This window comes from Pelobates fuscus, chromosome 3, assembly GCF_036172605.1.
Source record: "Pelobates fuscus isolate aPelFus1 chromosome 3, aPelFus1.pri, whole genome shotgun sequence".
NCBI classification, from domain to species: Eukaryota; Metazoa; Chordata; class Amphibia; order Anura; family Pelobatidae; genus Pelobates; species Pelobates fuscus.
Genome location: NC_086319.1, coordinates 379,334,458 through 379,349,965, shown reverse-complemented (window position 1 = coordinate 379,349,965; position 15,508 = coordinate 379,334,458). Strand labels below are relative to the sequence as shown.

General features: G+C 41.7%; 1 protein-coding gene across 2 annotated transcripts in view; it reads right to left on the bottom strand.

Moving 5' to 3' along the window:
* Positions 1 to 837: 837 nt before the first annotated feature.
* LOC134603500 (tetratricopeptide repeat protein 39A-like) overlaps positions 838 to 15,508 on the bottom strand; it is a 31,396-nt gene continuing 16,725 nt past the window's right edge. For both annotated transcript variants that reach the window (XM_063449519.1, XM_063449520.1), the window contains exons 6-18: positions 15,269 to 15,333; positions 14,081 to 14,180; positions 9,814 to 9,879; positions 9,345 to 9,453; positions 8,906 to 8,973; positions 8,662 to 8,721; positions 8,319 to 8,480; positions 7,780 to 7,871; positions 6,249 to 6,369; positions 4,317 to 4,428; positions 2,180 to 2,294; positions 1,809 to 1,925; positions 838 to 1,202 (exon numbers count right to left, since the gene is read on the bottom strand). In XM_063449519.1, the coding sequence (XP_063305589.1) occupies positions 1,082 to 1,202; positions 1,809 to 1,925; positions 2,180 to 2,294; positions 4,317 to 4,428; positions 6,249 to 6,369; positions 7,780 to 7,871; positions 8,319 to 8,480; positions 8,662 to 8,721; positions 8,906 to 8,973; positions 9,345 to 9,453; positions 9,814 to 9,879; positions 14,081 to 14,180; positions 15,269 to 15,333 (1,308 nt within the window). In that variant the 3' untranslated portion in view covers positions 838 to 1,081. The remainder of the gene's footprint in view (positions 1,203 to 1,808; positions 1,926 to 2,179; positions 2,295 to 4,316; positions 4,429 to 6,248; positions 6,370 to 7,779; positions 7,872 to 8,318; positions 8,481 to 8,661; positions 8,722 to 8,905; positions 8,974 to 9,344; positions 9,454 to 9,813; positions 9,880 to 14,080; positions 14,181 to 15,268; positions 15,334 to 15,508) is intronic.

The window sequence follows — 15,508 nt, the reverse complement described above, 5'->3', positions numbered from 1 at the left end:
GTTGTGATTATTCCATTCTTCTGTAATACACTGTGACTTGAATGTTATTAATTATTGAGGTTTCTATGTTTAATACTCTTTTATTAAACCTGATGTATTACCAGTGAATTTATTTCTTTTATTACACTTGTCCGTGTGTTTTATTTGTTGCACCTTCCTCAAAGAACAGGGACCCTGTGTGGAAGGGTAAACTGTAATTTCTTACAATACGCTTGGTTCTTAAAGGTATATACACGTATGCATAACATTACATATACATAAAGGACAATGAACAGTGGCTCGATTTGCCACATGCAGGTAGTAGAGACAGTCCCCAGGCAATGAGTCATGTGTCACTGAGTTGTTCCTTTATTGCAAGTTCTGTTTAATTAAGATTGTCTTATCCCCTGCTATGTTAATAGCTTGCTAGACCCTGCAAGAGCCTCCTGTATGTGATTAAAGTGTAATTTACAGAGCAAGAGATAAAATCGTTTAAGGTAAATTACATCTGATTGAAAGTTTTTTTTTTCCCTGCAGGCTCTGTCAAGCAGTAAAGGAGGTGTGACAAGGGGCTGCATCAACAGAAACAAAGTGATTTAACACCAAAAGGGCAGATAATAAAGCAGTGAAACTTAAGAAGCATGATCTATACACTAAAACTGCTTCATTGACCCCTTAAGGACCAAACTTCTGGAATAAAAGGGAATCATGACATGTCACATGGCATGTGTCCTTAAGGGGTTAAGCTAAAGTTGTTGAGGTGACTATAGTGTTCCTTTAAAGCTTGGTGTTTATTTTAGTATAAATGCCCAAGCCGCCCAGGGTTCCCAAGACTGTTTAAAAAAAATTAAAACAAGCTTAAAATGAAAACTATATAATTTATTACATTTACAATTATTAATACTATTTAAAGGAACACAGTCAATCATTAAAATGTAAATGGATGATTCTGCTCAAAGTATAAGGCAGAGTTTGGGCACGTTTCCTCTTCAGGTTATGGTCTAGAGATATCCAGTCTAATATATGGATGTACGGTGTATATTATGGCAATCTCTGGAATAATGACAAGGCTTTATTTAGAGAAGGAGTGGGGGTGCAAGAGTCAGGATAGGTTGGCCCCATCCGTGCTGTTTTCCTCAGAGTCTGGGGCTTTGAGTTTAGTAAGTGCAGCGTGAATTCTGAAGAGAGTCCTCGATTCCATGGAATAATTTTTATAGTTGTTCCTGTAAGAGAGAGAGAGAGAGTTTTCAGATGTCAATGCAGACAGCCTGGCACTTTCTATAGTTACCTGTGAATTCACGGATACTGCAAGGACTATCATAAAATATACTGCTTGGTACACCCTGGCCTACACTAGTGATGGCTCACTTAGGGAATACATGACACATTCTAAAGGATCGTGGGAAATACAATTCACAAACAATAGAAACAACTACAGTCTAATATGCCTAGAGTGATACGAGACACACAGGCCCCTAGAATAATGTAGAAGGTAATGAACAGGAAAAAAATATATATATTATTGCAAAATTAGGTCAATTGGACTAGTCTCCCTATTTCACTTAATTTTGTAATGTTGCAATAAAGTTGTTATTTTTGTTTACTACTTTTTACATTATTCTAGGAACCTCTGTGTGTGGCTTAATCCAAAACACTAGAATTAGCCATCTTCGATATAGGTCTCTTTAGCAAGCCACTTATCCATAATAAGGGTGTATTTTCTCTACATTCACAAACCACTGCATTGTAGAGGTAAGCGGTCACTGGTCTGTGTCCATTAAAAGTGGATCAAATCTATTTACAATCTGACACCAAGAAAAGATACGTACTTGGCACGGCGTAAAATGGGTATGGCATCTTCACCCCTACGTTGCTGCATATACAACAGACCAAGCTCCAACAGTGCGTTGGGGACCAAATGGCAATCAAACTTTATCCGCTTCTCACTGTAGGGAAAAAATTATTAGGTCACTGTGCTCTCCAGTGGGACTTATCCTTCAACCCAATCACTATGTTTCCCAGTCGGGCAGACCCTTCAACCACACCAATCACGGTCATTAGTTCACAATGCTGTCCAGTGGGACTGACCCTTCAACCCATCAAACCTAGCACTGTCATTGTCGCTACTCCTCGGGACTACTGACCTTTTAACCCATTAAATGTCTGTCAATAGATCACCTTAGCCCCTGTTCAGCCTTACCTCTGACATATCTGTACGAAGCACTGCTCTGCCTGTGTCAGTTTGCCTCGGTGTTTTAGACACAAACCCTTCAGAAGCATAATGGTGCAAAGGTCATCATCAAAATAGTCATTTGCTGCAACAAAGGGAGCAAAGGCTTAATCACACTTCCATATGGTTCTCTCTTTAATAAGAATTTGCTTTATACCTCAAGTCCCACCCTTTCTGCTCCGCCAAAAAAATTGCCGTATAGGACGTCATGACTTAGGGAATTGTTCTGTTGCATCCCTCTACAGGAGAACGCACCACCAGATGAGCTAAAACCAGCGTGATATCTTAACGGGGACCCACCGAAGGGCAGGCTATTTGAGCTGTAGTCCATTCTCAGTACTCTCTTACACCTTGATTTTTGCTCTCGTCATGACAAAAAAAAAAAACTTTAACACTTTAGATTATACACCAATATGAATTATTTTGTTTGTTTTTTAGAGCGTAAACTGTGAGGAATTCAAAGTGATTTTTAAATATTTGGCCAAAAAAGCTGAAATGTTCTGTTTTGGCTATTTTGGGACAAGAGGATACAGTCGGGGCGGCTCTAGACTTTGCGAGGCCATAGGCGAAACTAAAAAATGAGGCCCTCACGAACACGATTAGTGCAAAAAAAAAAAAATAGGGGTTGAGTTGTGTGTGTATAAGGAGCTGTAGATATAATGAAGGGCGGGCTTGCAGCATTGGACACAGAGAGCTAGTCTCTGTATTCATCTTCAGAGGCTTGCTTTGTCGTAGCTCCCTATGCTGCTGCAATGTGAGCCATCAGACTGTAGTTTTGGCATAATTTGCAATGATGTTAAGGGTATAGTTTTATAGTGCACATAAGTGCCAGTGTAAAGGGGTTATTTGAAACAAAATTAACATTTTGGTTGGGCTTTTATAAAATCATTTACCAAATAAAGGTACAGATAAGAAGACCATGTCAGACATTTCCCCACATATTCTTTAATCCTTTACATGTATATTATCATATAGGTGTTTCCCATGTATTGTATATGTGCATATAATATATATGTTGCTTGCAACTTTATCTTTGACTGCAATATGAGGGTGGTATGGGCAATGCACAAATACACAGTGGATCTGGGGCGTATAGCCTGTCCCTGCAGGCCGAGTAGTGTAAACACTAGAGGGAATTCCTGGGTTAGGTCCTGCAAAGATTGCAGGACTGATATTTACCATCTCCATACACTGCACCAATCAGCATTGCATGGAGTCAATGCAGTGTAACCATTTGCCACGCATGTGTACTAGCCCTTAGCATTTGGAATACCAGTTTCTATTCCGGAAACTTTACTGTTCCTTTAAGAGCAACAACTGCTGCATTTACTCTCAATTATGTTCTGACTTTGCATGCATGTGCCATTTTCCTATAAACATTGCTGCAGGGCACCATAATAATCTGTTTTTCTGGCAATTTCCATTTCTCACAGGGCTGGCCTTAAGGGTGTGCAAGCTCTACAGGGCACCATGCAGCCGAAACAGCTCGCACACACACAGGAGGAGTCTATGCAGAGATTCTCCAGATAGTAAGGGAGGCAGGGTGGATGGAGCCAAGTGGGCAGCAGGGGATGAGCTAAATGCAGCCCGAACCCGCTGCCCACTTGGGGGAAGCAGGAAGGAGTCACAGGTTACCAAACCACTACACACTAGTGACTGTATTGCCTCCACTCCTCCCCCAGCCAGTGTGTCCATGATGGACAGTAACAGTGTGTGTGTCTGCCTGTCAGTTACTGCACATGTGGCTGAATTTGACAGTATGTGTATAAATGTGTGCATCTGACAGACTGTGTGCATGTGACACTGCAAAATAATACACCTGCATTCACACATGGGCCAACATGCATTATTTAAAAAATATATATAAATTAAAATTAAGAAAAGTAGAATATTTGTAAGACGCTAAAGTCACATTTGTTCTTTTAGTTAAAGCTTGAGAGCAACAGGTTAATGAACCAAAAAGAACGCAAGTGGAACAGGGGATTTGGTGTGACACCATGAGGAATAATTTGCTGCAAATAAATATGGAAGAATATTAAAAACTTTAGAAATGCCAAATTACAGGAAAATGCATCGCTTTTACAGAAGTGCATGCTGGATGGAGTACCTGGTTCCTCATGCAGGCGGCTCTCCGCTGCACACAGAGTATTCAAGGCATCTTCTGTCATTTGGGCATCTCTGCCAAGCACCGAGAACCCGTTCCATAAATACATCATCTCCTGTAAGGGGGAGGGTGGGGGAAATGATAACCAAGTTCGTCAGGATTTGTGACTTTTTGTTTTATAAATTCTTTGTTTTTCGCTGTTTTTCTTTTGCGTTTGGTGTTAGGGGTACAGAATTAGGAGAGGGTAAGGGGGTACAACTTTGCTTTGTCAAGTATACATTGCAAGACTCCATGTTTGACAGTTCGTTGTTCGGATAGGTAAGGGTAGGTTAGTCATCAGGGTGCTTCCATGGTTTGCCATGAGGACAGATATGTCTCGTCAGTCTAATGAGTGAGGGTTTGGGTCTTTCAATAAACTATTTGAACGGATTCCTACAGTCCAGAATTTTTTTTTCCCCCACTTTTTTTTTTTATTGCTCCATTTTAAATACAAGGTGGTGGACATAGACACTTGTCTCAGCTGCCTGTGCCGCCTCCTTCCTAAGCAAGCATGCCGACATCTTTCGTCGTCTCATCCAATCTATTGTTTCTAATAGAGATGCATTGTGGACAAGAGCATGCACAACAAGCACAGCGCTCCTGCAATCATATGCTCTGAGAAGAATTGCTTGAAGAACAGAGTCTTATAGCCCCTCTAGCAGCCTTGTAGTTATTTATGTTGGTGGACAGCACAAAACATCCATTTATATTGCAGGATATTAAATTTAAAGGGATTCTATATAGTGTTAGAAATACAAATCTGTATTCGTAACACTATAGAGCCCTCTGGTCCCCCCTCTCCCTCCGGCAGCTAAAGGGTTGAAAAATCTTTAGTACCTTAAAATGATTCCAATGCCAAGGCGCTCCACCTCCTCAAAAGTCATCCAACAGGGAAGGGGGCTAAAGCTCATGCATGTTGAGCACATTAAGCCCATTATAAAAGCATTCCCTCAATGCTTTCCTATGGGGATTTAATGGATGCTGGATGTCCTCATGCAGAGCATGACCAAAGGTCTGTTAGGATCCAGGAAGTGCCTCTATTGACTGACAGCCACTAGAGGCAGTCTTCGTGCTGCAATGTAATTTTTGCAGTTTCTCTAAAACTGCAATGATTTACATTGCAGGACTAAGAGGGAAAGGGACATTGCACCCAGACCACTTCGATGAGATGAAATGGTCTGGGTGCCTATAGCGAGCCCACTTCATATCATCAAATTTAGTCTCTTAACTACTGAATTGGTTTCCTACCAGCAGCATATGAATTCTACAGGCCGGAAGGAAGTGCTTTTCTTGATGGCACTCCACCTGTCAATCGCATGATGCCAGACACAAGCACAAATCTGCCACCAAGTCAAAGGAATCGAGGAAAACATGGCGGGTCGGAGAATCTCATTGTCTGAACATTGTGGTAACAGGTGGAATCTCTACCATACAGGGGGAGGGGAGAGGGAGGCGAAACCAGTTTCCATCCGAGAAAGAATAAACTGGCTTTACTTTGAATGTGAAAGTATGGAAAAGTACCAGGATTCAACCCATAAAGCTCCTTCACAGCGTGGGCAGAGATTTCATGCCCCATTGAAGCTCACACACCAGTTATACTGTAAGCTGGTCTGCTTTGATTGCGTATATTATAAAATGTGAATTTAGTATTAAAGATAACCTGTCCAACTGGTTTTAGCCGTGTGTACTTTTTAATCACATGGGAAGGAAAAGAGGACAGAAGCTTCTAGTGAACTAGAACATTGTTATTTTTTACAATGCTTCTCATCTGAGACTCAAAAAGGTTTACAAAAGAATATAAGAAGAGACAAAGAGAGAATGACCTTTCTAAGAGACAAAGCAGCCACCTTGGCACACCCTGAAGTATAAAACCGATTCAATACACCGTGAACGTACCAGAGCAGGCACCGGCAGATTGATGGGATTCTTCGCTTGGTATCTCCTCGCCTTCCTTATGGCGAATTTCTCAGTGGGTGGGGATTTTCCAGCTATTTTCTGTTTTAAAGAAGGAACCAGTCTGCAAGATAATGGGTGTTAAACGTCTATTACTCCTGCTCTCGTTTCCACTGCAGAATTTCTCTGTGCGTCACCATGGTAACCATGCATTTAACCCCCCCCCCCCCCCCCCCCCCCCACCGTTATAGCCCAAACACCGCTTCTACCAAATAGAAATTCCATCAGGCCCTAACTCGTCAATCACCCTGACCCGCTCTTCAATTCTTCCATGTGACGAGCAGGGCCTCACCTCCAGCTCTATCATGGTGTACACACGGATAGCTGCACTATACATCATGAATTTATAACACCTTGATATTACGCCATGGAACACGATGGCGGTTAAAAACTATTAAAAGATCATCGGAATAAAGTCACACACAGCAAGCACACAAATTTAACCAAGCCCAGTCTATTGCTCTGGTCTGTCTTCATCTGCTAGACAAGCATAGTGCCCGAAGCGGCTGCAGCTTCGTCACATTTAAAGCCAGCATAATTTGCCAGGTATTATTCTTTTCACTGCATGCGCCATCAAACCTCGTCATCAGAAATCAATTATACAGTAGCCATAAAGAACAAGCAGCCACTGGATAAACAGAAGGAACACCACGAACGCCTATTGACATTTAGGCCTGTAATGACCTTAATCACACAAGGCCTGAAGTGGCTGGAAGCCTGTGGTTTTGGTAAGGTCATTACACCCCAAGATACTGGCCCTTGTTCGTGTTGATGAAAGAATCCCTTTTACAGCCACAGAGGCTGCCAACTCATTATGGCTTTTCTATTTACTTTTGGGATTAGTGGCGAGGCTCGCTGCAGTGCATTGCACGTGGGGGCAAAGACTAAGTGCTTGTTCACCTCTTGGAAATCAAAGATCGGACAAACTATCTTGGGCCCAGTACAACAAGCAGATGTGGGAACTACAAATTGGCAACCGCGGTTATGACTGCTGTGTGCAGGAGACTTGCTGTGTACGCGTGGTGCCAAGGGTGTCTATACATGCGTACCGGTGAAGGTATAGCAGAGCCACAAACAAGCAAATTATTTTAGGACAGATGGAGCAAGCTACTCGTTTCTGGTTAATGCACCCAGCTCTTGGACTAGTTGAAAGGTAACAAAAAAAAAATATTTCAACCAGCAGATGGCAATACAATTTCCTTCAGTGGATTCCTGAATGCAGAGTCTGATTGCCTATCAACATATAGATACTAGATAACAATTCTAAGTGCCTAAAACGGTTTCTATATTTTGTTTATATTTGTTCATTTATCAAAATCTACGAGGTTGTGTTATTTTGCTTTTCTGCTCAGTATTTGCTCATGTAGTAATAGACCGTTTCAGTCTGTTCACAACAACCTGTGGTCCCTATACGTAAACCTTTTACTGAACCGTATGCCCCATCCATCAAGCCCGTATTAGCTTCATTACCGACCTGAACAACTCCACTTCATTCTCGTCGAATGGTCGTGCTTCATGCTTGGGTAACATACTGAGAAAGGCTGCCTTCATGTACACGTACATGGCCTGGATAAAAATAGAAGCACAAGGACAATGAGTATCAGAGAGAAACAAACAACGAGGCTAGACGGAACAATGGCTACTGGATTGTAATGGTGGAGAGGAAAGAAAAAGGACATTACGGAACAATGCTGGGACAGTAATAGAAAAATGAAGAGTAATTACAAGGGATAAAAGAGGAAATCGAAAAGCAGAATGAACAATAAGAGGTCAGAAAGAGCACTACGAGGTTGTACATAGGGGGAACGAGTGGGGTGTATAACAAGAGAAAAATTACCAGAGGACTAGAAATGAGGGCAACACGCTCCGGGGACACAGGAAAGACATGCAAAATTAAAAAATGTAACATATTAAGGTAGTAGTTGCTGCCAGAAGGGATAGGTAAAAGATGGTGAAAACGAGGCCAAAGTTGTGTAGAGAAGACTAGATCGTGGAGGATTGTCCATCATGTACCTTTGACCACCGATTCTCTTTGCTTAGGAGATCTGCATAGAAGTATGCCAGCTTCCACATTCCTTTATAAGCAAAGCACCACATCAGCTCCCAATAACACATGTGGTGGAACTGCTTCCACGACTGCTGGGCCGAGCAACCCAACTCAAACCAATTCACAGCCTGGACAAATAGGAGACACAGAGTTGGGACGAGTGGAAGCTCGGGACAGTAAAGGGTTCAATTATCAATTTTCCCCTCTTAGCATATACATATTTATTATAGTGGGAATACAACAAAGAGGGCACGATGGATAGATGTAGCTGTGCAATGGACAGACAGGTGGTTCCCAGCAGATTCTCACCTCATCAATATTTCCTTTGATTTCTTCGATCCTCCCAGCAAAGAAGAGAAAGATGGCACTCTGAAAGGAACAAGGGCAAGGTAGGTGAAAGATACCCAGCAACATCAGAATGGGCACATACTGGTGCCCCCATTAAACCAGACAGTAATCATAATTTACATTTAATATGTCAATAAAACTTGTCATGCAAACTTTATTATGTAAAACTATTGCCAGATAATGGTTTAGGGATGTTTGTACTCACCTTGGGATAGCTGGTCAGGTACGGCTGCAGGATGGCTTGTGCTTCAGAGAGATTATCTTCACCGATGCCTGTAACCACAGCATGAAGAGAAAACAGTGAGCTCTTCAATTGTAGAGGCCATACATGGCAGGGTGTGCTTTAGTTTCACATCAAAATAATATATCCAAGGTGTTTGTCCCTCTCACCAGAAAGTGACATGGGACATGGAGTCTGTCCCTCCCAGCACAGGGTGACAGACAGGAGGGATTTATGGGACATGGAGTCTGTCCCTCCCAGCACAGGGTGACACACTCCATGTCCAATAACTTCCTCCTGTCTGTGTCACCCTGTGCTGGGAGGGATAGACTCCGACAGGAGGAAGTTATGGGACATTGAGTCTGTCCCTCCCAGCACAGGGTGATGTAGAATGTACTCTAAAAAGTCCACACATACTTCTCACCCAAGACAAAACTGAGGAAGGTGTAATAACAGAGCAGTAGCATTGTGCAAAGCAGGGAGCGTAGATTGTTGGACTGGGCACCTTCACGAAGCTGAGACAAACCATAGTCCTGAGAAAATAAATAAATAAATAAGATTAACGGAGGGAAAATAAGGTGATGGAAAGAAGGAAGAGAGAATGACAGAGCAAGAGACAGAGATAAAGATGGTATTCATTAATGGCAAGCCCATTAGCCATTGGTTAGTAGAAATTCAACCCTGGACCATGACCTCTCTGGGCTTGCAGTGGCCAGTACCATTTAGACAGTTCTAGTAGTGTAGGACTTGCCATTTTAAGCCTTGCTTTATTTCACAGCTCTGACTGTTCGAGACAGATTATAAGGTGCGTGAAATGATAAAGTTAAAGGATGGAGAGACCGTGGCAGAATGAGAAAGATGGAAAAGCAAGGAAGGAAACAAGAATGCAGTACCTTATCTCCAGAAAATCCAGCAAATTCCAGTAACTTCAAAATGCGTGGGGGGAAGAGGGACAGCGTCTGTGGTAATAAGACATGGGGAGAAGCAATGTTTAATAATGGACTCCATCAGTGCTCGCCAGACTGACTGACAGCCTCCCAACCGGAGGGTCTCTCCGTACATCATACATAACATTTCTTGTAAGAGCATGGCAATAGACAGATAACACTCGGTCTCACAGGTTAATAGAAGTTTAAAATTTGTAGGAGTTCTCTAATTTGCCATCGTAAATGCCAACAAAGGGAAATTATTGTATCTTGTTCAACCCCCTTTCTATTCAATCATCCTTTACATGGACTACTTGAGTGTCAAAATCGTCTACTACAGTTCCTTTTAATTCTGGTAAACTGACTCTTTGCAATTCCTCTAAGACACAGATTGCAACGGCAACTTTGTCTATGCACATATCCATTACCATCTGGGTCCTTAAAATAACCCAGATTCAATCTGGTTTCCTACAAAGAATGTGACATTAGAGAATTGTGTGGGTTTTACTTCTATATACTCTGGGTTCCCCACAGCCAGTTGTACCCGTGACTACACATCACCACAATGGAAATTACTCCAACACACTAAAGTATAATTAGTAATAAGTCCACACAAAAATTTACGTTACTTGCGCAGTATTCCAAATCCATAAATAACTACGCTTAGTATCCCTCCAATGGCCATTAAATTGTCATTTTACCTGCCACATCAAGGCCACATCCTCTTAAGGGAGTCCTACACCAACAATTCACCTGGTTTACTGCATGTATTGGGGCTAAGGTGTATTACAGTCATTGCTGCCGCCCTGGAATAGTGGGAGTTTGAGCTCAGGATTTCATTAGATCGCAATATCTCCCATGGGGTATGCAAGTCTATATGACGTGCTTTACAATGTACAAGTAATCCGATATCGCGCTCTCGTGGCTTTAGGTCAGTACCCATTGTGTTATGGAGTGAAAGTCTCAGGATTCCATTAGCAGCAGGTATTAGAGTGATGGCAGACAATGGATTAGCCGACCATGACGGACACCGCCCTTTGTTTCCTGTCTAAATCAATTTCTGAAAAGCTCTTTGTGTAAAAGACTGGAGTCCATTAAATTCCTCCACGTGTGCAAGTGATGAAATGCTGACTTTAAGTAAATGTTTATATCATATACACGCATTCATATTTAGAATTACTTCCTGGTAAGATGCATTGCAAAATGATTTAACATTTAGTTTTATTGAGAAGCATCTCTCAATATTGAAAAGCAGGGTAAAAAAAAGACACTGCACAAATACAAAATAAATAATTACCGTTTAGTAGATATAGCCAAAATGAAAACATGTATTCATTTAATTACATTTTTTTTTCCCAAATGGGGGTATATGTAAAAACAGTTTGCAAAACCAGCAGTTCTCTTGTTTGCAGACTTTACAAACCCTGCCCTTCTAACCCCACCCAGACTTTCTGTGTCTGTCCAATCACAGACTTCCCAATGCAGCTCAATGATAAGTCAGGCAGGTGTTCTGGACAATTGCTGCCTCTTGAGTTTAGCTCCACTGAGCTAAACAAACCAGGAAATAACAGCAGCAGTTGTCTGCTTGATAGCTAGGGATGTAAGGTTAATGTACAAAAAAATAAGTCCCAATTTCTATTGAAATATGCAGTTTTCGCAAAAAATAAATAAAATACCAGAGCAGCTTGCATTTGGAACACAACATAATATTTGTATTCCTAATGCTATAGTGTTCATTTAGAAAAGGAAAGGCTGCTGAAAATGCTTATACACTACCATCTCGAGTGACAGCTGATGAGGGGGGGGGAATCTTTTTAAAATAAATGTTATGTGAGGTCTACAGTAGTGGTTTTATACCTATATCTCCAGGCCACCTCAGAGTGTGACACAAACATGGACTTCCGAGCTGTAATGGGTTGGAAGATCTCCCATGCCCCTACAATTATTTATTTCCTTACTGTGACAAAAACTCCACGACTTTTTGGAGAAGCGTGAAGGCCAACCTTTAGCCCACAGACTATAGGCTTGGTTCCACAGACTATAGGCTTGGTTCCAAGAGCCCCTAGAAGGGGCTCGTCACAGTGGGGAGGTGTATGGGAGCCCTGGACACGAGGACTTCTGAGGATTGCCTGGACTAATTGTATATCTTGCGCGTCTGACCGGGAGATCCTCTGAAATACTCAGGAAATATTCCCCTGACCAGGACTGTGCCAAGGTACAGTCAATCCTTAGGTGGACTTCACGGTTTCCCTGGCCTCCAAATAGAGGACTATTTAGAAACCTAGAATGTGACGGCAGATAAGAACCATTCGGCCCATCTAGTCTGCCCAGTTTTCTAAATACTTTCATTAGTCCCTGGCCTTATCTTATAGTTAGGATAGCCTTATGCCTATCCCACGCATGCTTAAACTCCTTTACTGTGTTAACCTCTACCACTTCAGCTGGAAGGCTATTCCATGCATCCACTACCCTCTCAGTAAAGTAATACTTACTGATATTTTTAAACCTTTGTCCCTCTAATTTAAGACTATGTCTTCTTGTTGTGGTAGTTTTTCTTCTTTTAAATATAGTCTCCTCCTTTACTGTGTTGATTCCCTTTATGTATTTAAAATGTTTCTATCATATCCCCCCTGTCTCGTCTTTCCTCCAAGCTATACATGTTAAGATCCTTTAACCTTTCCTGGTAAGTTTTATCCTGCAATCCATGAACCAGTTTAGTAGCCCTTCTTTGAACTCTCTAAGGTATCAATATCCTTCTGAAGATATGGTCTCCAGTACTGTGTACAGTACTCCAAGTGAGGTCTCACCAGTGTTCTGTACAATGGCATGAGCACTTCCCTCTTTCTACTGCTAATACCTCTCCCTATACAACCAAGCATTCTGCTAGCATTTCCTGCTACTCTATTACATTGTCTGCCTACCTTTAAGTCATCAGAAATAATCACCCCTAAATCCCTTTCCTCAGATGTTGAGGTTAGGACAATATCAAGTATTCTGTACTCTGCCCTTGGGTTTTTACGTCCAAGATGCATTATCTTGCACTTATCCACATTAAATGTCAGTTGCCACAACTCTGACCATTTTTCTAGTTTACCTAAATCACTTGCCATTTGGCTTATCCCTCCTGGAACATCAACCCTGTTACATATCTAAGTATCATCCGCAAAAAGACACACCTTACCATCAAGACCTTCTGCAATATCACTAATACAAATATTAAAGAGAATGGGTCCAAGTACAGATCCCTGAGGTACCCCACTGGTGACAAGCCCAAGCTTCGAATATACTCCATTGACTACAACCCTCTGTTGCCTGTCACTCAGCCACTGCCTTACCCATTCAACAATATTGGAATCCAAACTCAAAGATTGCAGTTTATTGATAAGCCTTCTATGTGCAACAATGTCAAAAGCCTTACTGAAATCTAGGTAAGCAATGTCTACTGCACCACCCTGATCTATAATTTTAGTTACCCAATCAAAAAAAATCAATAAGATTAGTTTGGCATAATCTCCCTGAAGTAAACCCATGTTGTCTCTGATCTTGAAATCCATGTGTTTTTAGATGTTCAACAATCCTATCCTTTAACATGGTTTCCATCACTTTCCCCACTACTGAAGTTAGGCTTACTGGCCTATAGTTGCCCGACTCCTCCCTATTACCTTTCTTGTGAATGGGCACAACATTTTGAAGTGGAGGTCAGGGAGGCAAGGAGACATCGGCGGATACCTGGGACTTGAGTGCTCTCCCCTCACTAAAGGTCCGGGAATACCTTTTTGGAGACCGGGACTAAGCAGTCAGGTGTATATTACAATTTCTACCTCCCCTCTAGGGGCTTCCAACACAAATATATTCAATAACTAGATCTATTTGATGTCTGGTGTCATTCCAGAAGCTCTGTGCGCCCAATAATTCTCTGTGAAAAGCACTGAATTGGATTGTGGCAGTTGTGCATGTCCAGTGTGTCACTTCTCAAAAAGAAGCATCTGACTGCCTACACTGAGCAGAGTACAATTAACCACAAGGTGACCCAATGCTCCTACATAGGAGCCAAAAGGTTAGACAGGGGCTCCGGAAACATGAATGTGATTGGCTTCCTTATTTATCCCTGCGTGAACCATTTCTGCCAATGAGGAGTCTGTCCTGGAGCTGGATTACTGGCTACTTTACTGGGCATTTAAAAATAATAAAAACCATTAAATAAAAAAATAATTTGCGTGTTCCTTTAACTCACCAAGTTGAATGCGCCAATCCCCAGAGAGACTCCTCCCTCCAGATGTAAATGTGACTCCCCCTTCTGGAATGTATTGGACTGCATAATGTTGTTTAGATCTCTGAAAGGACATAGGAGCATAGAAATATATGGCACATATTGTATGATTACATACACATCTCCAAAATTCAGTGTATGGAATGAATATATATTTATTTATTTATTTTGAATTCCACATTTTACCCCAGAAGAGCTAGAAAACAAGCCAACTCAAAACATTTTAGCTGTACAGAGTAAGGAATTACCATAGAGCTTATTAGTCATGTGCAAAGGTTTTTTGTAACCTTTAAAACTTACAATCTAGGCACTATAGCCACTTTAGCTCATTGAAGTGGTTATAGTACTTTGAGTCCCCTGGCGCTGTCCTTTCAGTGTTCGGCCATTTTAATACGGTGTAATGCTGAATTGGGGTCCCATGTAAGCACAGCACAACCCTTACTGGAGGTCTTATGTTTTACAGAGATTATGTCCCACCTTACCCATATCTATTTATACCAGCAATGATCAGCTGTTATCAGGAGAGCATCAGATGCCCATCGCTGCCGGGGCTAATGGGTAGCATTTAACCCAGCAGCACAAAAGGATCAGACTGCTGGCGCTCTAGGACCAGCATCCAATCAAAAACCGTTCAATAACCTACAGAGGGATGCCATTAGGGGACTCTGGGCACTAGAACCACTTCATTTAGATGAATAGTTAGAGTGCCTAGTGTCCTTGTAAGCAAGCCAAAATTATAAACATGTTAACTGCAGAATTAGTACTAAAAGCAGGACAACTTGAAGGCGAGAGATCCTAAAAGGCGTATTTATTAAAGTGGGAATTCAAAGTACATTTCAAACCCAAAGTGGAAACATTCTCCAAGTCCGTAATGATTACAATCCAGCTACTTTGGTCTTAAATTTGAAATTCACCATCAATTCTTACGTTCGTGAATAATCCTGAAAGAGTCCATCAGTCATATTTAGTAAAGTGTCAGGAATTCAGTGTGAGTTTTAGACCACAGTAACCAATTTGAACTTTTCCCGTATGACTGTTTTCCAGATTTAACTCCCATGCCACGTCCTACAGAACTGCCATGGCCAGCATATTTATACAGATTATCGACATAACACATGGTCCACACAGCGGCCCACATACCCAGTTTCTCACCGATAAATCATGTAACTTTTCCGAACTTTCATTCCACCCTTGATAAAGTTGATCATATTCTCATCCTGGAAAGGCAGAAAATTATATCGACGGGTGTCTTTTTACTATTGTGACTCATCAGGAGATCATACACAGAACAAAGATTAAACCATTATCTCCCCAAATTACTTAAGAATGATCACCTAGGACAGGGAACCTTCGGCACTCCAGATGTTGTGGACTACATTCCCCATAATGCTG